The sequence below is a fragment of the Arvicanthis niloticus genome, chromosome 21, assembly GCF_011762505.2.
Source record: "Arvicanthis niloticus isolate mArvNil1 chromosome 21, mArvNil1.pat.X, whole genome shotgun sequence".
NCBI classification, from domain to species: Eukaryota; Metazoa; Chordata; class Mammalia; order Rodentia; family Muridae; genus Arvicanthis; species Arvicanthis niloticus.
The window spans coordinates 32,049,965-32,074,435 of record NC_047678.1 but is presented as its reverse complement, the minus strand read 5'-3'; the positions used below and the strand labels follow the sequence as shown (position 1 = coordinate 32,074,435).

General features: G+C 43.5%; 1 protein-coding gene across 5 annotated transcripts in view; it reads left to right on the top strand.

The window, feature by feature from the left end:
- The window catches only part of Mlh1 (mutL homolog 1), a 43,373-nt gene that overhangs the window by 13,943 nt on the left and 4,959 nt on the right, over positions 1 to 24,471 (top strand). For all 5 annotated transcript variants that reach the window (XR_013105708.1, XM_034484496.2, XM_076917885.1 and 2 more), the window contains exons 7-15: positions 689 to 731; positions 1,098 to 1,186; positions 2,893 to 3,005; positions 6,647 to 6,740; positions 8,595 to 8,748; positions 13,770 to 14,149; positions 16,676 to 16,824; positions 21,468 to 21,576; positions 24,207 to 24,270. Coding sequence is in view for 4 of the 5 variants with exons in the window: in XM_034484496.2 (XP_034340387.1) it covers positions 689 to 731; positions 1,098 to 1,186; positions 2,893 to 3,005; positions 6,647 to 6,740; positions 8,595 to 8,748; positions 13,770 to 14,149; positions 16,676 to 16,824; positions 21,468 to 21,576; positions 24,207 to 24,270 (1,195 nt within the window). In the remaining variant the exon portion in view is untranslated. The remainder of the gene's footprint in view (positions 1 to 688; positions 732 to 1,097; positions 1,187 to 2,892; positions 3,006 to 6,646; positions 6,741 to 8,594; positions 8,749 to 13,769; positions 14,150 to 16,675; positions 16,825 to 21,467; positions 21,577 to 24,206; positions 24,271 to 24,471) is intronic.

Here is a 24,471-nt window from a genome sequence, read left to right as displayed (position 1 = left end):
GTTTGAACTACATGTCTTAATCATAATAGTGATTTGTGTCAGTAGTTCTAAAAATATATCTGTCCATACAGGAACAGGTTTATGTATTCGGTCTCCTACACTCTCCCCACTCTTCACTAGTAAAATTGTGTAAATTAGCATCAAAAATATTCTCAGTGGCTGTTTTGGTTCTAAGTGCGCTAAGGTAGACAATTGATATTAATAAAGACAGTTCTTTAGTTCGTGGAGTTAGTGAATATAGGAGTGATAAAGTTGGCTTCAAAAAGGCTGTGGCGATACTGAGATACTGGAGAGGACCAGCACCAGGAAAAGAGCAGTGATGAGCATGCTGTGCTGAGGGAATCAAGTGCAGAGGTGAATCGAGTGTTAGGATGTCGTGGTGGCAGCCCAGGTCTGTCACCATGAATGGAACCTACAGGTTCATATTAACTGAGATCCCGTCAGCAGCCTGTAACCCTTGGTGTTTCCTGTGACTTGGTCACATGGGGAGGCGTAATCTCCACGAGTCTGTGTTACTTTGTTTTCTTGTGGGTAATAGAGATTATACCAAGGTATTTTAGTTTGTACATACCTTTGCTTAAATCGCCTTTTTCTTATAAATCTACCAACTTATCTAATTAAAAGTAGCTGGCTGAATTTATTGTGCATTTGGATGCCCTCTGCTTAGCTTTTACTTTTTCTTTTCCAGGTATTCAATACACAACTCAGGCATTAGTTTCTCAGTTAAAAAAGTAAGTCATGATTTTTTTTTAAAGATATATCCATTTTTGTTTTATGTGTGCAAATTTTTGCCTGCATGTATGTCTGTATACCATGTACATGCTTGGTGCCCACAGAGGCCAGAAGAGGCCATCAGATCACCTGGAAATGGATTTATAGATGGTTTGTGAGTGCTGTGTGGGTTCTGGGAACAAACTTGGAACCTCTGCAGGAGCAGCAGCCAGTGTTCTTAATGGCTAGGCCACATCTTCAGTCCCTAAATTATGATTTTTGAAGAACAATTTTATATTAGGAAAGAAAAGTAGATGATTTTTAAGAAAAGCATTCTTCTTGGTGCCATCAGATGTCAAGTCACAATGTTGTCTGTTGTTTTTCAGCAAGGTGAGACAGTGTCTGATGTCAGAACACTACCCAATGCCACAACTGTGGACAACATTCGCTCCATCTTTGGAAATGCTGTTAGTCGGTATGTCAGTAATCACATATAACAGAATTCTTTTTGTTCCTTCCCTTGGTTCATCAACCCAGTTTTTACTTGAAACATGTTGACAGTAAATGCTGGAGAGTTGGCGTAGTCAGATATTAGGCTTGTTCCTGTGCTTCATGGTAGTTGATAGCGTCGATGTTTTATGTAGTCAGTGTTCCCTGGGGTGCTTTGTCTACTGGGTGCTGTGCCTATAAATCAGCTTGTTCTCTTTAAAGTTTAGAGTTCTGTCACTCTTGGACGTTCCTGTTCCCTTTTTTCGTTGTTATTGGGAGGATTTAACTTACTTGTCACTCAACGTTGATTAATTGCCTTTTTTATTTTAGATTTTGTGTCAGGAGTTAAAGATGTAAATCTGGATGATTTTTTTTTTTTTTTTTTTTTTTTTTTTTGGTTTTTTGAGACAGGGTTTCTCTGTGTAAGCCTGGCTGAAATGTTCTATTCTTAAAGACTACATATGCAGGCATTAGCAGCGCTTCATTTTCAGAGATGGCCCACAAGGAGAGTTTGCTTCTGGGATGAGTTCCTCTGGAGCTCCCCTTGTTTGTAAAGCCCACTATTCCCACTAGGAATGCCTGCTTTTTTTCACCACATACCCCAGGTGGCTTCCTGTGGAGCCAACGGGGTCTGCCTTCCCTTCCCACAAGGTTTCAAAAGCATTGGCAGTTGTCCTAATACTGAAATTCTACTTCCAAGGACAAACTATTCATTCTTTGAGTCAAACCAAGGGAACAAGTACTTTGATTGTTATCACACTTTTCTTTCTAATTAAATGTAAACGAGTTAGTTTTAAAAACTGTATTCCTAGAGCAAAGGAAGATCTCTGTATTCTACAGGGTAGCTTTTAAGAGCTTTTGACAAGATTTTAAGACTGAACAGTAGTTGCCATGGAATCCTCACAGGCTATAAGAGATTAGACATTGTCCCTAGAGAGCATTCCAGAAGCAGATTTCCAGTCTGACCTCCTGAGACATTGGCGGAAGAAAGAGTTTGTGTGTCAGTGTGTATGTGCAACCCTGCAGGCTGCACTTTCCACCTAGAGACTCAGGGCCTACTGCAGGAAAAGCATCCTCTGTCTGTGCAGCCAAATCTAGTGAGTGCATACCACAGTAGGGATGCACTTAGTTACCAGCTGGGATGACTCTGCTTCTCACAGGACTCTAGGAGGTAACTAGCTACCAGTAGGCTATTCTGAAGACTTAGGAAGAACTAAATGTGGCTTTCAGAGAGACCGGCTCCTGTTTACCTGTCCTTGCCAGTAAACATTCTTGGGAATCCATTATGGCGATAATCAGTACAGTAATGTTTCAGGTCAGCAGAGATGGGTTTGGGGCTTAAAGCTTTGGGATTTAGTTATGATAACAAAATTTAATTTTAAGCAAAGTAAGGACTGAGAGCCTAGATTCCTCTTTTCAGCAGTTAGAGTGGTGCCCAGCACTCAGCACATACTTGAAAACACTGAGTAGGTGGCTGGGCAGAGAATGGGTAGACAGTTGGATAGATGGAAGACAGATGTTGAGAGGACTTATAGGACCTTAGCTGAACTTAGACATAGATTTTTTTTTTTTTTTTTATGGGGCAAAGATGGCTTATGGGAAGGAACTCTGTTTTTTACTATTGTGATTCTTTTCTGACATGTAAGATTTCTTGTGCTTTCAAGAGTCTCAAAATTTCTCTTTTCTAAACAGAGAACTGATAGAAGTTGGGTGTGAGGATAAAACCCTAGCTTTCAAAATGAATGGATATATATCGAATGCAAACTACTCAGTGAAGAAGTGCATTTTTCTACTCTTCATCAACCGTAAGTGCGGAAGAACCAAGTGTCTACACAGATAGCTGTATGGAACCCAAGAGTTCCTAACTCCCAGGGAATCGCACATGGGGAGACTTCATGTCACAGTTTGGCCCAGTTAGAAAGTATCTATAATTTGTACCTTGTCTGTGTTGTTGGCTATCACACTCCGCTTCTTTACCTTGAGCAGTGTAGGCCAGATTGCCTTCCTCTGTGCTGGCATTACAGCCTTTACAAGCAGACCCTATTCTGCCTTTAGGTCAGGCTGCTGTTCCACATTGTACGGCAGAAAATCAAGACTTGAGTATAAGCATTGTCTTAGGGTTTTACTGCTGTGAAGAGAAACCATGAACAAGGCAACTCTTCTAAGGACAACATTTAATTGAGGCTGACTTACAGATTTAGAGGTTCAATCCATTATCATCAAGGCAAGGGCATGGCAGCATCCGGGCAGGCATGAGAATTCTACATCTTCATCTCAAGGCCTGCTAAGAGAAGACTGACTCCCACATGGTTAAGGGGAGGGTCTCATTGACCACCCCCTCAGTGACACATTCTAATAAGGCCACACCTACTCCAGCAAGGCCACACCTCCTAATAGTGCCACTCTGTGGGCCAAGCATATTCAAATCACCATAGGCATTGTTACTGAAAAGCTGAATCCTGAGAACCTTGAGAATTTTTCTTTTAAAGAATGAAATTTATGATACTAAGGATAATTCTAGAAATCAAGGGAGAAATTAAATTAGCTTGAAATTCTCTCCCAGTTCTTATCTCTCTGATAACGTGTTATTTACATGGTTTTTATTAAGTGAGTACTGTTTGACTTTCGGATTTGTGTAGCTCAGTTGTATATTGTGAGGGTTTGATGGTGCTAGAGTAACAGTACTGCCCGCCCTGGTAGTCAGAGCTCAGGGTCCTTTCCCACATGAGAAACAAACACCTTTCCACACATTCGATTTTCCTATTCTTATCTTCAAAGGCCTTTTTAAAAAAACAAAAACAAAATTGGAGTTTACTAAGAACCTGTTGAATAGAGATTTAAGATGGGTACTGAGAGAATGAAAAAGAATATACCTAAGACATGGGTATAGGCTGGTAAGATAAATTTAGTTTTGGCTATACTTATTTTACCTGTGTGAATGAATATTTTGCCTCCCTGTATGTTTGTTCACTGTGCATATGCCTGATGCCCTTGGAGGCAAGAAGTGTTGATTCCCCTGGAACTAGAGTTAAGAATGGTTGTGAACCATTGTTTTTTTGTTTTTAAGGTATAGATATATTTATTTTGTTTCTTAATTTGCATATAAAATAAAAGGTCTCATGTCATTTTCACACATACTTTTTGTCACTCCTCAGCTCCTGTCCCCTGCCCATGCCCTTCCTTGCCTAGGAGTTCCCCTTCCATCTCCATGTCCTGGTATTCTGTCCTATGCCACATCTGTCTTCCTAGGTCAGGTTAACTCTGTTAATATCACTTCAAGTTCCATTAATTTTTCTGCAAACTTGATGATTTTTCTTTATGACTTAATGAAATTCCGTTGTATTTATGGACTACATTTCCATATCCATTTATCTGGTGATAGCTTGTAGGCTGGTTCGGTTTCCTTGCTATTGTGAGTGGTGCAGCAGTGGACGTGAATGTACAGCACCTCTGTGGTGTATTGTAGGCCCGTGCCGTTATTATAAAGTGGTCATCATAACTCTGGTTGCTATCTTCTTTGTTTGCTATTGGAAATTGTATATTTTCTTCCTTTTTGGGGGGGGGCAGTAAGTGGCTATAAATCTTTTAAATTACACATCTTTAAACAAAATCTTTTTTTACTTATTTTTATTTATGTGTGAGTGCAGTGCCTGCAGAGGCCAGAAGAGACTGTTGTGTCTCCTAGAACTGGAGTTTCAGGTGATTGTGAGCTGCCTGGTGTGAGTTCTGGAAACCAACCTTAGATCCTGTGTAGGAGCCACCTCACTAGCCCTCAAGTTATGTATGTTCTTATCTGGTTTGGTTTGCTTTGGATTGGATGTTTGAGACAGGATTTCTCTGTATAACAACCCTGGCTGTTCTGGAACTTGCATTTTAGACCAGGCTGGAATCAAACTCCTAGAGATCTACCTGCCTTTGCCTCCTGAGTGCTGAGATTAAAAATATCCACCACTACCTCCTGGCTCATCATGTATATTTTACAGCAGTTGTTCAGAGCAATCCAGGAGCAGTTAAAGAGGCCAACCACTGTTAGATACATTCTGTTAATACCACTTATATAGCAGGCATCTTTTCTACTATATTAAGAAGTCCTAAGCCCAATAAATAATAAGGCTTGTCACATGTAAGGCTTAGGAACAATGTTTTCATTAGTTTTGTTCTAAGCATAAGAATAACAGCTTTAGGGGACAGTGTAAAGACTCAGCAAGTAAAGGCACTTATCAGAAAGCATGATGACCTGAGTTCTGGTCCCAGGACCACATCTTAGAACTGACTCCTGTAAGTTGTCCTCCATATGTCCTTGTCCCTCCTCCCCAAAAATAAGTATACTTAAGACTTAAAAAAAAAAAAAAAGAATAACTGCTTTATATTATACATGGTTACTATAGAGCACAAAAGCAAGAGTCAACCAAGTATTATTTGACTAGCCTGTTCATATTTCTGCTTGGTCCAGGAACCATACATCTTATGTTTTAACACTGGCTGATTTGTTCATAATGATGAAAAAGGCCAGCTTTCTATTCTGTCCTGTACATGCTCACCTAGGGACAGTGATAACCATCACTGTGAAAGAAAGCCTGCCTCACGTTCATAGACCTCAGCAGATTTGCTTCGTCTGTCTTGTTAGCTATACCACCAGGCCTGTATACCAGCAATACAGGAGTTACAGAGCACAGTGTGGCATTGTTAAAGGGGCTGTGAATGTGGAGATCACTCAAAAAATAATAGTCTCATCATTGATAAAATCTTCACTCTTGTTAGAAATACAAAGATGTGACATAGTCTTCTTGCCTGCCAGTTCATAGAACACAGTTCATTAAGCTACTTTTAAAAATATGTCTCAGGAGAAAAAAAATTTCTGAAAATAGATCTTCCTTTGTCTTTAGTCTTGACTTCTAGCCTTTCTCTATACCCTCAAAGCTTGGTTCACGTAAACCACCTTAACCAGCACTGAGCTGCTTCTACTGCCTGAGGTGCCAGGGAGCTTGCTCTTAGCCTTCCTCGTTTAGTATGGAGCCCTCTGTGGACAAAGTTAGTGCTCTCACCTCACTGTGGATCACACACATCTGTGCTGTAGGACTGGACACTTGGGCATAGTTTATCCATCACTGTGGTTTCTCTCAGCTTTTGGCGTGTGTGATTGGCAGCTTTGTCTTTGTGGACTGAAATGTCTGAGAGCTGCTAAGAGCCACTGACGGCAAAGCTAACGTGCACGGGCTGATGGGGGAAGGCAAGTGAGCAGGCAGAATTGGACACCCTCTCATGAGAGGAAAACCCCAAGCTTGTAGTGAGATGCTGGGAAGTGGTAACAGATAAAGGGGGCTCTTGTTGCTGGGCATCTGATAAGGTTGCCACTCCACGGGTGACTATGGCCATGTGTGAGGATGCAGCTGTGACCATCTAAAGGACAAGTATGATCTGGTTAATTCTCCTTTTATTTTTTCAGACCGTCTGGTAGAATCAGCTGCCTTGAGGAAAGCCATAGAAACTGTATATGCAGCATATTTGCCCAAAAACACACACCCATTCCTGTACCTCAGGTAATTAGCACCAGACACTTCAGTGCTCTGTGAAAGAGGTTGCCTGTCAGTTGTCAGCCACAGCCCTGAAAGGATGCCCTGTCCTTCCACAGGAAAATGGCATCTTTCTTACTCACTCAGAGACTGTGCTTCCTTCCACTTGGGTCAGGAAACAGCATCCTGCCTTTCAAGGAGTCTTTAAACATTTTAAAAGATTCTTTTTCTTTGTTTATTTAATGTAGCGGGGTGGTAAGAGAAAGAGAGAAGGAGTGGGAGAGCATGGGGCATGGGACACAAGGGACATGTATGGAAGTCAGCAGTCACATTTCTGGAGTCGGTTTTTCTTTCCTCTTTCCACCAGTTCTGGTTGGCAGGCCTGTGGTAACTGCCTTTACCTGCCTGCCTTCTTGTAGGGTTCATGCCTTAGCTTGGCAGATGCCAGTGGCTTCCTTAAATATTGTAGCAGCCATGCTTCATCATCACATATAGTTGAGGGCTTGCCTGACTTAAACCAAAGCCCATACAGTCAAAGTCTCTTCTTTATGTCTTGTTCTGCTTATCTGAAAAAGCCTCTCCAAAAATCAGCATGAAGAATGACCATTGTCTTTGCAACAAAACTTCACAAGGGCCCCATACAGAACTGAAATCTTTCAAGTTTGAAACCTTAGCCTTCTGGCAAAAACTGTCAAAAAGGTAATTCTTAGCTTAGCCTTCTGGAACACTCCTGTGAACCTGGTGTTTTGGAGAATTTTAAGTTTCTAGGCCAGTGTAACAAGACCCTGTCTCAAAAAAAGAAAGTTTTCTTTGTTCTAATCTCACTGAAATGAGAGAAAGAGTAAAAAAAAACATGTTCCAAAATGGGTTTTAGATGAGATCAGACATTTTATGGCCATGGATGAAAGTAGCTTTTAGATTTACTGTACAGTTGTTGACTCCATCATATGTGTCCTTGCTGGGCAATAAATCTGTAATGTCATCAGCTTGTTCTTTAACAGGCAGGATCTAAATAGGAGATAGAAATCATGCAACAGAACAAGAAAGTTTAATGAAGAAATTAATACTGAAGTCAAGTACCAGAGCCTTAAACAGAGATCAATGACAGGAACAACAGGTGCAAGAGAGCAGCCCCTTCTCCGGGCTGAGATATAATAGAGCCTCTTGCCATTCCTGTCTCCACCACCCTGCTGCTGAGATGAGGCCCTGATGAAAGAATGTGCCTGTGGCTTGTGTTCCTGGGAGAAGTGCTTGAGGCAGTCCTCAGCACTGTCCTGAGGAGCTGCTGTGCTCCTACTGCCCATAACAGGAAACTGCTGCTGAGCTTTGTGTGCAAGAAGACTCCTCCCGCTGTGCCTGTAGTGCCCTCTACCGACCGAGCTTCATAATGCCAAGCTCCATTTTTAGCAAGCCATGAAAGATGGATGAGGAGCAGGGTAAGAGCTCTGAGTTGACAAGAGAGTTCTTTTGCATCTTCTGGAAAGTGAGGGAAGGGGACAATTTGATAGTTACCCTGTCTTTGGAGCTGAGAAAACATTCAGAGACGTTGGCTACTTGCCTGAGGTCACATAATCCAGCAGTTCTGCTGACAGCTGACATGCGGTAACTAACATGCACACATGCATGCACGCACGCATGCAAGATGTCTTGCATGGACTTAATTCCCACTGTAACTAAAGTGAGGAGAGCTACTGTATCCAGTCTATAAATGATGCTAAGGCCAAGGACAGTGATGCAAGTCCCCAAAAGCCACACGGTTCCTGACTTGATCTTGAGGTTTGAGGCCATGGTGATTTGGCCTTGCCATGTTGTCTAGTCATCATATGTCACCACATGTAGATTTTTCCCATCTCTTGTGGTCCTTTTCTCTTTTCATGCTAGTTTGGAAATCAGTCCTCAGAATGTGGATGTCAATGTGCACCCCACCAAGCATGAAGTTCACTTTCTTCATGAGGAGAGTATTCTGCAGCTTGTGCAGCAGCACATTGAGAGCAAGCTACTGGGCTCCAACTCGTCCAGGATGTATTTCACCCAGGTGAGGAAGTCTACCTCTACAGTCTTTCTGGGCCTTTGCTGCTTTGAAATGTGTTCCACATTTTATCACATCATGAAAACAGGTTTTTTGTTACAACCTTGAATTGCCTTTTATTTCTTTGATAGTTTTCTTTCTTTCTTCCTTTCTTTCTTTCTTTCTTTCTTTCTTTCTTTCTTTCTTTTTCTCTGGGATTTTTGTACTTGAGTGTCTCTCTGTGTCTCTGTGTGTGTGCATGCACATGTGCACAGGTCATGCATCCATACACTTGTATGCAGAGGCCAGAGCAGGGTATTGACTTTGTTCTGTCTCCTTACTGCCTTGAGACTGACTTTCACTGAACTGATGCTCTCTGAGTGAGGCTGACGGGCAAGTGACTCTCAAGAGCTGCCTGCTTCTACCCCAGGAATTAGGTAATGGACACTGTGGCCAGGCCAGACCTTGCTGGATGCTGGGCATTTGACCCAGGTCCTCACGATTACACAGCAGATGTTCTGACCCCTGAGCCAGCCCTCCTCTGGACTTGGACTGTCTTCAAGAAAGGTGTTCTGTTTTTGAATAGCGCTGATACTTTGTTTTATCTTTATGCATTTTCTGTTATTTTGTCTTTTTTTTTTTTTTCCAGAGCTGAGGACCGAACCCAGGGCCTTGCGCTTGCTAGGCAAGCGCTCTACCACTGAGCTAAATCCCCAACCCTTCTTTATGCATTTTCTAAGCAGAGATAAAATTAAGTCGTCATGGGCTGGAGAGATGGCTCAGTAATCAAGAGCACTGGCTGCTCTTCCAGAGGTCCTGAGTTCAATTCACAGCAACCACATGGTGGCTCACAGCCATCTGTAATGGGATCTAATGCTCTCTTCTGGTGTGTCTAAAGACAGCAACAGTGTACTCATATACATAAAATAAATAGATTTTTTAAAAAATTAAGTCGTCATATACCTGTCGCCCAGCTTTAATAACATCGGCATTTTGCCCTGCTGGGTTTATATATTTTTGTCTTACTTAGGGGAGAGAAAATTATATCTTAAAGATATTTTAGACATTGATTTCTTCCTTAGTACTTCATTATACATCTAAAAAGTTTCTTATATAACCATAATATAAATAGGACACAATAAAATTAATAGCAATGACATCATTTACTATCTAATCTTATTCAAATATCTTAATTTTCCTGAGAGTCTGTTAAACAGTAGGTGTGTTCAAATCTGTATCCAGAGAAGTTCAGGTCATAATATTTAGTTGTTACATTTTTTTAAATCTCTTAATTTGGCTGTCTTGTCTGTGTTTACTTTTATTTTGGGGGAAATTGGGTTTCATAGCCTAGGCTGGCCTTGACTTTGAATAAAGTTGAGGAACCTTAAACTTCTGATTCTTCTGCTTCTGCCTCTCAAGAACTGGAGTCCCAGATGTGTACCACTGGGCCTCCCTTCCTGAAGTCTCTTAAGTTTCTTTGAATTAAGTAAAGCCACCTCCTTTGACTTATTTGTCTGTGTGTGCTCATGGAGGCGTGGTGCACACATGCTGTGGCGAGCATGTGAAGATCAGAAGGTAACTGTGATGAGTCAGATCTCTCCTTTTAGTGGTGACTTCCAGGGATTAACTCAGGTTGTCATGGTTTGCCGACCAGCACTTCTGCCCACAGAGCTATCCTGCCAGCCCCAGCTTCTTTTTTAAAATTGCTGTTCTCATTGGCATCTCTGTGTTTCCTGTAGCATAATGTACATTTAGATTGATTGGCTGGTTGTTTCTTTGTAGTGTTATTTAATTCTCTCTGATCCTCTATATTGCTTTGAGTTGGAAATCTAGGGGCATAACTATATTCAGACACAAAAACATTTTTTGCCTAGATTTTTTTAATAAATTTTATTCATTCTAGTTTGATTTCTCAAAAGAAAACAAATCCAAGTTAGCATACCTTGGTTTTCTGCACTTCCCGTGGCTGTAAATTCTCATACTCTAGTCCAAGAGCTGGTGTTTGATGTTATAGAGTGTAGCATCCGAAGCATTTTGACCACATACACAGTTCAGTGCTGTTAACTACAGTCACATCATCAGGATCTGGCTCAGAACTTCTCTGAATCACACACAGCCTAAAATTAGTTTGCCAGATGACTGTCGCCTTGCCCCTCCCATTCATTTTACCCCAGTAATTCTTTATCTGAAGATGGGTGTTTTTTTGGGGGGAGGGGGGCTCACTCATATGTGTCCATCTTACTCCTTTTGGTAGTGAGGAGGCAAACACTAGTCTTGCTTCTGCTGTGGATTATGGGATGGAACCAAGGCTTTCTTGTGAGAAGCAGTTGGGGGTGGTGGTGAGAAAGAGCACAGTGTTAGTCCCTGGATACTGCAGGAGTACACCAGGCTGAAAGGTAGGTTGGCCACATCAGAATCATTTCCTGCTGGGCTTTTTCCCTGTATTCTTTCCCTGTGGGATGAGAGAGCAATCTGGTTGTGGCATCTGTCACCCCATTGGTCACCAGCTGATCTGGCTGGCTGAGCAGGTTTCCCCTTCCTTACCACTCCATGTGCATCCTTCCGAAAGCTACATGCTCCTTCCTGAACAGAAGAGGACCTACAGGAGGACAGGTCTTTGGTCAAGAGTATAAAGTAGCGCTCCCCTGCTAGAACCTCCAGTCAAGCTCTCATTGTATCCGTGCTTAAATTACGAGCACTGAAGCATCTGGAGAGTGTTGAACAGTCTGCCTTCCTGTTAAGGAAATAAGCATGTTACTCTTGACCATAGCGTGTCTTAGCAAGTTCAGTGCAGTTTTCTGGGTCTCTCACATGTCTTTCTCAGTGTGGAAGTTGTAGCATAATTGTGAACTGCCAAGGACCAGCTTCGGGTTGGAGAGAGGGTTCTGTGAGAAGGGGTGTCTGGGAGCGGGGGAAAACAAACAACTGGAAGTCAAATCATAGGTCCAAGCTGGCAGCCTCTCTTCTGCTTTCTCTGAAGATCTCCAAACTACTCTCTCTATATATATTTTCTGCTTGAGACTGTTCTCTAAGGAGTTCTCTCTTGATATTCTAAAAATTCCTCTGGATAGCTCATCTCCTACAGATTATAAGCCCAGTCTTTTATTTTGCGTATCAATCCAGTCATTTACTCCAGGTTCCCTTTTGATTGTCTTATACATCAGCACCCTTGACCCAGCCCTCTGATTCTTTGGAGACAACTTGTACTTTCTTTATTTTTTTTTTTTTAGCATTGCAAAATAATTCAGAAATCTGCCTTCCTCTGTTGGTATGAAAAGCTAGCTGGGTGGGATCCCATCCGGGAATTACCGTTCTGACCATACCCGGACCTAAGTGCATTCTGTCTCAGGCCGACCTTGAACTCAGGAATCTGTCTGCATTTGTATCTGCCTGTCTTTGTATCTGACAAGGTGGTTCACAGTGTAGCTGCCTCTGTTCCTTCAGAACTGAAGCTCCTCATACAATTCATATTGTATCCTTACTGCAATTCATATTGCATCCTTATTGCAATTCATATTGCATTTTTTGCATGGTTGAGAAATTATATGTTTTTTAATTTATATTTTTAGAGTTCTTTTCTACAGCTTTAAAGGGTGTCCTGAAGGTCATAGCATTTACTGTTTAGCTGAGATATTAGCCATATGTTTGACTCTTGAACTCATGCTGTCTCTGATTATCATAGAGTCTTTAGTATTACCAGGGAAGACATTCCTTGGAGGAATTTGAAAACATGTACATTATTATACAAACAAGCCTTATGCCCATAGCAACCGTCAACACTGGTGGAAGAAGCCTACAGCCTGCTGGCTCTGTTCCAGGGGCGGGAGGAATCGTGTCATGCTGTCTCTTACACATGGCCAAGCTGGACTCAGCATCTGTGGAACAGGCCTGGAAATGAATGGTTCTGGGAAGGCTGGACCCTATACTTCCTAATGCATCCAACAGGAGGCTCATAATGACTTTCTGTGTTACCAGTAAGCTCCTCTGGTGACTGCCTGGTTCTTTTGCTTTAAGGTTGCCCTCCACGATATACCTTACTAGTGTCCCCAATACTGTAATCAGTTATTGCTTTAGATTGTAGGGCTATGGTCTTAACTACTTTATCATCTTGTCCTGTATTAATTGACAGGAATCTTTTATATAAAACTTTTTCTCATTTGTTAGAACTGTTGTTCCCTCCCTACTTTCTTTTCTTGGTACTGAGTCACAACAATTAACAAAGCAACTGCCTTAGTCACTTGTAGACATTTGTCTTTTTCTCATTTTCTTATCCAGTTGAAGTCCCTTTTAGCTGTTCCTTCATCTTTTTGGACCCAGTTCCATTAGGCTTCCAGATGTCCTGTGTCTGGCAATACAAGATGTTGTGGGTAGCCTTGTGCTTCTCTTCCAGCACCTGCCGGATTGGTTATTTCTCAAAGGTGCTCTAGTTCATGTCAGTGGAATTGGTATTTGGTAACTAGAATTCAGAATCTGGGACCTGGGATTTTCACTGTTTCTGGGTAGTCACTGTTTTTTTTAGACTCCGGTAACAGAATGAAGGAAATAAGTATATTTAAAAGTAGAATTCTGAGGCTATAACTCAGTGGTAGAGTGTCATAAGAGCCGTGGGGTCAGTCCCACAGCAAATTTAAAAGACAGCAGAATGACAGTTGTCGGGGCCTGGGGTGAGAAGACATGGGAAGTTGAGTGTGATTTTCGAGGGGTAAAAAGTTCTAGAGATAGAGCCCAGCTATGTGAATGTACTCACTGCCATGGAACTCTAGCTTAAAAATTGCTTAAGGTGGTTTGTTTCCTGCTGTGTATGTTTTACCATAAAAAATAAAATAGAATCTTTTTATAGTAGAAAAAGTCAAAATATAAGAACTTTTTACATTTCATTTAACATAATTTTAAGGTTATAAGAACTTTGCTTAATTCTTGAATTTTATATTTAAGAATGTTATACTGTGATGTAACTCCATCTGACTCTGACATCTTTGTCCACTACTGTTCTTTTTTGGGATCTGGACATTTATGTGCCCTTTTTACTGTCTTTTCTTTTGAAACAGACCTTGCTTCCAGGACTTGCTGGGCCCTCTGGCGAGGCAGTAAAACCCACAACAGGTGTGGCTTCCTCATCTACGAGTGGAAATGGTGACAAGGTCTATGCTTACCAGATGGTCCGTACAGACTCCCGGGACCAGAAGCTTGATGCCTTTCTGCAGCCTGTAAGCAGGCTTCTGCCCAGCCAGCCCCAGGATCCTGTCCAAGGGGACAGGACAGAGGGCTCTCCTGACAAAGCCATGCAGAAGGATGAGGAGATGTCTGAGCTCCCAGCCCCCGCTGAAGCAGCTGCTGAGAGTGAGAATTTGGAGAGGGAATCAGTAATAGGGACTTCAGAAGCAGCGGCACAGAAAGCAGCATCCACTTCCAGTCCAGGCAGCTCCAGGTGTGGCCTCCTGTGCTCCTCACTAAAACTCTTCCAGCAGGTTCTCCACAAATCAGTTGTGCCTTTTCCTACTAGATGTGGGCAGTGCGACAGCCGTGTTTACTGTCTGCATTTGACAGTAGTTCACATGGTTTCCTGTGAGAGTTCTTAAATGTCCACTGTTCTATGTTTTAGTTAATGCATCAGAAGGAACCAGAGATGTAGCTTTTGTTTTTAATAAAGCCTTGACATCAGAGATTACTGAAGAGAGAAGCCTAAAATGGCTCTTCTATCCTTGCCACAGCTGCTGCTGGTCCTTTCAGAAGCAGCCTAGTTTACAGGATTTCTAGTATATAAGCGTGTGGGAAAAGAATTTGTGAAAGGAGCTGTAGTCAAAAGGTGTCATTTAACTTTGAGCATTTCTAGTGCATGCTCTACAAGTTTGCAAAGTCTGGGTCTTGGGAGACTCAGGAGGTGGCCAGGCTTCATTTCATAAGCTGGTATTGACCCTAGTGCTCAATTTAAAATCCCTTGCCCGAGGTGCATGTTCTCTTAGAGGTGTTAGCAGGAACTGGCACTGTGCACTTGGACATACTACTTAACTCCAGTTGATCATTCCTTTATTATCCAAGCAAGACAGTGTCCAAGCAAGTTTTCCAGAGAATAAAATGATTTGAGTATTTTTCAAGCATGGGTACTTTATTTATATTACCTTATTTAATGCTCTTACTCTGCCAGGGAAATATTTTATTTGTTTATCATTTGGGAATTAAGTGCTATTTAAGCAGTCAAAAAACTTCAAAGCGATAATAGGGTTGTATTCCTTCTGCTGAAGCCTTTCTAAGGCTTCCCATTGCACACGAGATGATAGCCTGTGTCTCACTTGCTCCCCACTTGCCCTCTTTGCAGTACTTTAGCCACATGACTCATGGCTGGTCTGAACTGGCTGAGCTTCCCATCCTTTTACTGCCCTTGGTATTCCTCATCCTAGGAGCGCCGGGCTCTTGTCATCCATGTCTCAGCCCAAGTGTCAACTTTCCCAGAGGCTTTTGTCTTAGTTACTTTTCTGTTGGTGTGAAGAGAAACCATGACCAAGGCAACTTTTAGAAGAAAGCATTTAAGGGCTTCCACATAATTCAGAGGATTAGTCCATGATCATCATGGCAGGTAGACAGGCAGGTAGGCAGGCAGGTAGACAGGCAGGTAGACAGGCAGGTAGACAGGCAGGTAGGCAGGCAGGTAGACAGGCAGGTAGACAGGCAGGTAGGCAGGCAGGTAGACAGGCAGGTAGACAGGCAGGTAGACAGGCAGGTAGACAGGCAGGTAGGCAGGCAGGTAGGCAGGCAGGTAGGCAGGCAGGTAGACAGGCAGGTAGACAGGCAGGTAGACAGGCAGGTAGGCAGGAACGTAGGCAGGAACGTAGGCAGGCAGGTAGACAGGTAGGCAGGCAGGCAGGTAGACAGGCAGGCAGGTAGACAGGCAGGTAGACAGGCAGGTAGGCAGGCAGGCAGGTAGACAGGCAGGTAGACAGGCAGGCAGGTAGACAGGCAGGCAGGTAGACAGGCAGGCAGGTAGACAGGCAGGCAGGCAGGCAGGTAGACAGGTAGACAGGCAGGCAGGCATGGTATTGGCACAGTACTTGAGAGCCTCCATCTGATCTGTAAGTTGGAGACAGACAGACAGACAGAGATAGAGAGACTGGAACTATTGTGAGGTTTTGAAGCCTCATAGCCGCCCCCAATGACATACCTCTTCCAATAAGGCCTTTCCAAATAGTTCTACTAGGGACTAAATACTCAAGTACATGTACAGGTTATTCTCATTCAGACCAAACACACTGTCCGTTCCAATAAAAGATCCCTCTCCTCTTAGGTTCCCATCAGCCTTATTATGTGGCCTTATATTTTCTTCCTAGCATCTGCCACTATTAAAAGTCTTTTTCTTGGGCTGGAGAGATGGCTCAGTGGTTAAGAACACTGGCTGCTCTTACAGATGACCCAGGTTTGATTCCTAGCACCTAAAACCTGGTGGGTCACAGCCATCTGTAACTCCCAGGAAATTCAGTGCCGTCCTCTGCATACATATGGTGCATGGAGATACATTCAGACAAAATAGCCATACATACAAAATAGTTACACATTTAAAATTTGATTTTAAAAATCTTTTTCCGTTGCTAACTTTTCTACTAGAAAGTAAGCAAGAGGACTTCTCCTTTCCAATGTGTTCACTGCTGTATGTTGCTGGTGCCTATCAGTGTGAGATGGATGGGTGGGTGGGTAGACAGATGGATGGATGTATCACGGAATGATTCATGAATTAATGAAGCTTCACAAGGTCAGTTTACTTGCTCAAAACCCTTGAGATCTGAGGGTTGTCAGATAAGGAGTGTGACACAGGACAGTTACTGGTCTGCCACAGCACAGCTGTGTAGAGATAGCCACTGGAAGAGAGAAGCTGCTCCTTTCTCCAAAGTGCAACAGTTACATTTAGCTGAGTTAAAAATAAAACAGAAGAATAACAACCTGTCAGTTCTTCTCTTCATTGCAGAAAGAGACCTCGGGAAGACTCCGCTGTGGAAATGTTGGAAGATGATTCCCGGAAGGAAATGACAGCTGCTTGCTACCCTCGGAGGAGGATCATTAACCTCACCAGTGTTTTGAGTCTGCAGGAGGAAATTAATGAGCGGGGCCATGAGAGTACGTAAGTGCTGAGATCTGCCTGGCACTGACTGAGGGCTGTGGAAATACAGAAAGCACTCAGGTTGTCAGGTGGGCACGGCCATATGCTACACAGAGAGCTAGAGCTATTTCCCCTTACACAGAAGACAGTTCTCTAGAGGAAGAGAAAGGAGAAATAATCTATTGATTTTAAGTAGAATTAACTGGTATTTCTATTAACAGAAGGGGTTAACTACAAAGGTCATCGCAGAAATTTCTGCTTTTTTCTGTTACTGCTAAAAGCAACACTGTGAGTGAGCAGCAAAGTCCGGATCCTACCAGACGGGGTGTGCATAGCTGGGGGTGACAGTGCCTGGACTCCATCTCCACTGTGTGACCTCACTCTGTAATTCAGCTGTTCTGTGCCTCAGAAAGCGGTACTGATTTATCCTAGAAGGTCACCAGACTAATTAGAAGTAACTAATAAGACACTTGTTAAAAACATGGGATATTTCTATATCCTGAAGGCTGATAAGTTTCTGTCATCCTCAGAAATAGCTTTTGAGAATAATTGGGTACCAAACTTTATCCTGGTCCCTGTTACTAGAAAACTAGCTGAATGGTTTTAGGAGGATGGGGTCAGGGGTGTGAGCAGGTGTGTAAGGAGACTGTCCACACCTTAGGAGCTACGAACATTCCTAGTGTAGGGCAGCGTACAGGCTCCAGATGGCAGTTCTCCTTGAGTCTGTCATCTAGCCATGACCTTTCTGGTTTCATCTGTCAGGAATAAGCCCTAAAGCCTGCAGCATGGCTCCATGGGTAAAAGCACTCACCACAAGACTTGACAACCTGAGTTTGCTCCTTGGGACCCACATAGTAGAAAGAAAACTAACTCCTGAAAGTTGTCCTCTAATTTTCACATGTGTCCTGTGCCACATGCATAACCACACACACACACACAGAGGCAAGGGGAGAGGGAGAGAAGAAAGGGAGGGAAGAAGGGAGAGAATAAATCCATTTCAATATTTTTATAAACTATAAATGATGACCATCCGGGTCATAGTCATCTTGTTTGAGACGGTTTCATTATCAGCTCAGGCTGGCCAAGGGCTCAGGGTAGCCCACATTAACCTGGGTTCTCAGCTCTGCTCCTGCCTTCTACAGCTGGAATGGCTGGGCTCTGCCACCACACCTGCCTCCTGGATTAATTTCTGAAAAGACTATAAAGCTCAAGAGCAAATTACTTCTGTCTCCTCTAACCCTGAGCCTTCTCTCATGGCTGCTCTGTGTCAGCCTCTTCACTTCCTGTCTTAGTCACCAACATCTGAGCTCACACAAGAAGGCCTCAACTTTGTTTTCATAAATTGCTTCATGTCTGTCTGTCTGTCTTTGTCTCCTCCATCCCACCTTTCTGTCACTCTGGCATGTTACATGTAGTGAACATCTTCCTGTGCTGGGCTTCTGCCGCTGTACGTATTGGCCTCTGATTTTTCTTTCCATGAAATGTGCTGTGGTTGTTCTTTTCTTGCATTACCTTCCAAGCTGGGAGCGCTTTAAGTCCTAGAAGAAAGGTGAGGTGTTGTCTGATTTATTTAGCAGTCCTCTTTAGTAGTTTTTATAATAATCTCCCTTATCCTCAGAGGTCAGTGAGGACAATTCCAGTGATATCTTCCACTAATAGGCTGTTTTCAGTGCAGGTTAAAATTGTCTATCAGTGTGGTCAGGTTTAGAGTCATGCTGAGGGGGGGATGATGACTCTAAATCACACACACACACACACACATTCATGCATTCATGCATGCTACCTCTCTTAATTCTCAGGTAGTCTCTGGAAGGACTGCACGTTTTCCTTTCCTGTTTTAGAGATTAAGAAGTGAAAATAGAACAGATTTCATGGAACATCTGAACAATCTAAAACTGGCCTGCCATGCTTGTCCTTGCATTTAGTCCCTACCACTCTGAAAACTGAATCAGGAAGATCACTTCAGCCTAGGAATTCTAGGCTAGTCTGGACAACATAGTGAGACTTCATGTGAAAAACAACAAACAAAAAATAAATAAATAAAAAATGAAACAAACCAAAAGACAACCAAAAACAGCTAAGCAGAGTGAGTTGTACTGGCAGTGGCTCTGTGGGTAGGATCACTTGATATTAAAATGTAAAGTCAGGTCGGCCCATTGGTCTTTGTTAAATACTCTGTCTTGGATCAGAAGTTGACACTATTAACCTATTCGCGGGGACTGTTGAGCTACCCTTCAGCTAGTTACTTGCAGCATGCTATCAGATATACAAGTTGGCGTTGCGCCTACTTGTGGTGGCAGGTGAGACACATGGGGCTGGCACAGATTGTTTAGTGAATCCTGCTTCTCCAGGCAGAGTGGAAGAAGCCCTATGCCAGAAAAAAGGGCAAATAAGCAATACCCCACTGAGCCCCTGAGACCTGAGGGGCTGGGTGAGCGCATCTATTACCTCAGGCAGCGGCAGAGGCTCTCAAACGGTCCACTGGGGAACGGGGCCTCTACATTAGGACACCTCCTCAGATGAGCTTCATTTATTGGTGCTGAGACTCTGTCAAGGTCCACAGTCTCAATTTTGAAGTAGTTTATGTGGTTTAGCTTTGATGTAAAATTTGATGTAAAAGAAGGATTTTTTTGTGTATTTTGGTCTTTGCAGAATGGAGGAAAGCACATAGGAGAAACCAAGGCTAGAGGAGTGTTTAGGGTGGTGTAAAATACAGGCCTTGAGTCCTGTGGAAAAGGACCCGTGCTGGATCAGCACACATGGAGTCTGCTTTCCTGCTGGCCGAGTCGCAGGCCAGTAGCTGGAGACGGATAGAGAAGGCCATGAGTGTTCCTCTTGGAACCTCTGGCCTCGTTTCAGGTGGGCCATTAGTCCAGATTACTTGGTGTTTGTCAGCTTTAAAAACAATCACTTCCACCTACATAGACCATCCTGTAAAGACATGGAGTTTCCAGTGGAGGGGGGGAATCCCTGGTGCTCATTCCATAGGTGAAGACAGCAAGGTGCCGTAAGGGACATGGTTGCAGAACGCACACCGCAGTGAACACTCACAAGCACATCAGAGCAGCAGTGACAGGTTGAGTTCTGTTTCCTCAACTTCACTTTTTCTTAAAACTCCAGGTTGATGATGGTTTTTCTTGGGTGTTGAAGGTAGCAATCTTATGATTTCTCCTGTTGGAACTTCAGCCATGAGTCATGTACTGACGACTCATGGTCAGCCCTGCTGTCTTTCTGAGTTCATTAAGTATTCTTTTGTCCTCGAGTCTTCTCTTTGCCTTTCTGGACTGAATTGTGAGAATTTCTTTGGGCACACTGACATTGTGTATTGTGTTGCCTGCCTTTGTTTTAGCTGCAGTCAGTTCTCCACATTAAGAAGCTCTACCCAGTTCTTCAGAGTTGTACTTGACATTTGCAGCCGTGTCCTGCTCAAAAGTAGCTCAGATCCTCAGCCCTGTGACCATGCTCCTGTCCTCTGCTGTGTCTCCAGTCTGCAGGCCACTTCGAGTCTTCTGAGCTTGTTTCTGGACTCTGAAACTTGGGTCCTTGTTTCTCTTTTATAATAACACACCACACACACACACACACACACACACACACACACACATACACACACACACCGCACACACACACACTACACATATTCACACACATATACACACAGTCACACAGCTGCTACTTATTAGTACTTTATCTTGGGGAATTACTTGGAGCCTACTCTTAGTTTAACCCAAAAATCTCCAGTAGGGTTCTCAGGTAACCCACCTTTAAATCATTTGAGGATCAGCTGGTGAGTACACACTCAGGATGTCAAGGTCTTCTCTCCTTTCTTTACTGTCAACACGAAGATGGCAGGTGGTTGAATAGACATGGGTAATGCTTCCCTTGATGTGAGGGTGCAGCTCTTTCAGCTCCAGCAGCGGGCACTGATTTGTCAGGGTCTCCATTCCACACAGCTCTTACTTTGTCCTCTGTATGCTGCCACAGCCTGTCATGCTGTCGTGCCCACTCTGGAGAAGCCTTGCAGTCTTGGGCAAAGCTGGCTTCTTGTCATATCTCTGGCTTCCCACTTTGCCTTTCCTTTTGACCCTTAGCCTTTTAGCATCTTTTTTTGTTTCTAATTCAGTTTACATCCCCGTCACAGCACCCCTCCCTTCTCTTCCCAGTCCCACCCTCACAAATCCCTTCACCCCTGACCCTGGAACTTCCAGTCCCGGCAGGACTAGGCACATCCTCTCCCACTGAGGCCCAGTCAGGCATTCGAGATGGGGGAAAGGAGTCCAATGGCAGGAACAAAGACTGAAATGGCCCTTCCTGACTTGTTAGGTGATCCACATGAAGACCAAGTTGTCCATTTGCCACAAGTGTTTTTTTTTTGGGGGGGGGAGGGGGGTCCAAGTCCAGCTTCTGCATGCTTCCTAGTTGGTGGCCCAGGTTCTGTGAGGCCCCATGGTCCTAGGTAGTTGACTCTGTAGGTCTGGTTTCTCTTCAGATTGTATAAATCTTTGACCTTTTAGCATTTTAAGAGGTGGATTGTGTGTCGTTCCATATTTGGTTTCTTTCAACAAGAGCCTAGTTGACGCATCTTTGCTTGCCTGGTGCTTGAGGCATGAAGAGGTCTTTAGTACGATTCCATTACTTCCATGGTTTTGTTTGTTTCTAGCTCTCCGGGAGATGCTCCGTAACCATTCCTTTGTGGGCTGTGTGAATCCTCAGTGGGCCTTAGCACAGCACCAGACCAAGCTGTACCTCCTCAACACCACCAAGCTCAGGTAACTCTATATGTGAAAGCAGCAGAGCCACCAGAATAGCAATCTCTGAAGATAGGCACCAGTGGTGGAGGGTGGAGGAGCAGGTGAAGTGGCTGGAAAGGATATAGCCTTGAAAGTCACAGATGTGAGTTCCAATCCAGGGCTGACCTTTTCCCATTTACATGATAGGAAATTTCTTTTCTATTCTGTATTTCATGTATCTAACCTATACATAGGTTAGTAAGACTCAATTTGATTGGAATTTTGTGAGGATAAATAACTCGAGAAGCCCAGCTCTTGGCTTAGCACTCAGTAAACACTGGCTAAAGACCAGATGTTGAGGGCTTCCTGCTGTTAGAGATCTGTCTGGTGTCACTTATGTGCAGCAGAGTTGTGGAGAGGTGATAAAAGGAAGGCCTTGCCTCTCCCTGGCATGGGAGTGCAGCACAGGCTTCTATTCTAGCCACCAAAGTCAGCATTGCACAACATAGGAAGGGCAAGCCCAGTTTACCCTGTTCATACCTGGGGACATCTTTATTGTTTCCAGGGACTTTAGATCTATTGCAACTAGAGCTTGTAGTACATACATCCTCAAGTAGGTGGGTATATGGAAGGATGCCACTGCCTTGTGTCCACTATCATTTATCTGCTCTGGGACTTCTAAGTCTTTCTGTGACCTTAGGGTACCTGTTGGTCTTCTAAATAGAACAGATGCTGTACACTGCATGGACATGGTACATGAACTACAAATTTATTTGCTTTCTCTAATCTAGAAGCAGCCCCCGTCCTAAAGCTCACTACTGGACAGTACCTGCTCTGGAAATCAGGGTGATGTCTTGAGTTGGGGGCCTTTGGGGCATAGTGCTGAGTCCCATTCTCAATCAACTTGATAGCTCCTTTTCTCATTTCTGTGACCAATATATGTCGAGAAGCAACTTATAGGAAGATAAGTTTATCTGGGCTCCATGTTTGAGGAGATGTAGTCTGTCATGGTGGGAAAGGCATTGTGATGAAGTGCCTTCTGGCTGCCGTGAGTGGAGGAAGCATGAGTTCATGGGCTCATGAGCTGGGTCTGTGTGTGTGTGTGTATACTCTTCTCTCCATGCTGTGGCTTTTCTAACACATGTACATGTGTGAGACTTGCACGTCTCTACAGCTCACCTATGTGCAGCTTCTTTGATCTCACAGTAGCAGTCAAGGCTATGATATCCCTAACCTGAAATCCAAAATGACTTAGTGTAGTAAACCCAGATGATGACAGTATGGAAGTAGAAACCAGTGAGCTCCACGCCCTCTTTCATGGCTGCCATCTACCTGGGTCTTGTCCCTTCTTGTCCCTAATATTTAGTCTTCTTTAACATTGGGTTTTGTTTGTTTGGGTTTTGGGTTGGTTTTTTTTTTTTTTTTTTTTGTTAATTTTTCAAGACAGGGTTTCTCTATGTAGCTCTGGCTGTCCTGGAACTCACTCTGTAGACCAGGGTGGCCTCGAACTCAGAAATCCGCCTGTCTCTGCCTCCCAAGTGCTGGGATTAAAGTCGTGCGCCACCACTGCCTGGCATATTTAGTCTTCTTAGTTCTTTCTCCATGCTAAACTGCACCCACAAGTACTTTGTTTACATATTTATACTGTAGGCTAGGATTTGCATATGAGGAAGAACATGTGGTTTTAATTAGTAATTCAGTATACCTACTTAATAGCTGTTCTTGGATCATTGTCAGCCAATGCAACATACTAACTCAAATATCAATGTACTTCCAGACATGGGCTGTTTTAGTCAGGGTTTTACTGCTGTGAACAGACACTATGACCAAGGTAACATTATAAGGACAACATTTAATTGGGGCTGGCTTACAGGTTCAGAGGTTCAGTCCTTTATCATCAAGGTGGGAACATGGCACCATCCAGGCAGTCATGGGGCAGGCAGAGCTGAGAGTTCTACATCTTCATCTGAAGGCTACTGGTGGAAGACTGACTTCCAGGCAGCTAGGATGAGGGTTTTAAAGCCCACACTCACAGTGACACTCCTACTCCAACAAGGCCACACTTCCAAATAGTACCACTCCCTGGGCCAAGCATATGCAAACCATGACATGGGACAAACACTTGCAATTCAGCACTTGTCGGATGCAGGTAAGTTCCAGATCAGGCTACATAGCAAAACCTTTTCCCTACTCACTCCCCCCACACCCAATCAATGCAGCCCTAATGCCTTAGGGTTCGCTTCTGATAATTCAGGAAAACACTGCCTTTCTGTGTTCCATAAACGTTTCCACCTACACACTGTTTCTGTGGTGCTGAGGGTAGAGCCCAGGCCTTCATATGCTAGGCAAACACTCTACCCTATGGTGTTGAATGGTTGAATTGTCTCTTAACTGGGGGAACGGTAAGCAAACAGTGTCTTAAATTTCATTGCCGGTGTCTGAAACCTTTTACAGCACTAGAGAGGAGATGAGCCAGGCTTAGTATTTGAACTTGTCCGGGAAAGATGGCTGCAGAGTCCTGGCAGGAGTCAACACTAGGAATCCCAGTCCTTTGCATAGAGAGGACCTCTTAGCCAGGCAGCAGCTAAGAGGTTCTGTCCCGTTCTGTCCTTGCTGCTCGGCTTCAGGCACAGATTCATTCTCTTAAAGTCTTGAATTCTTACTTTCAGTGAAGAACTGTTCTACCAGATACTCATTTACGACTTTGCCAACTTCGGTGTTCTGAGGTTGTCGGTAAGTCTCTCCTCCCCGCCTTTGAACTGCACCTGGTCATTTCTCAGAATTTGAACTATACGGTGATACCCTATCTAGCAGAATGTTAACTTGCCAAGATTTGTTAGGAATATCTGTACATATTATTTGCAATTAAGTTTTTGTGGTTGAATCTTTTCAGGTGAATAGTTACTTTTATAGCCAGCTTAAATAAATGCTCCT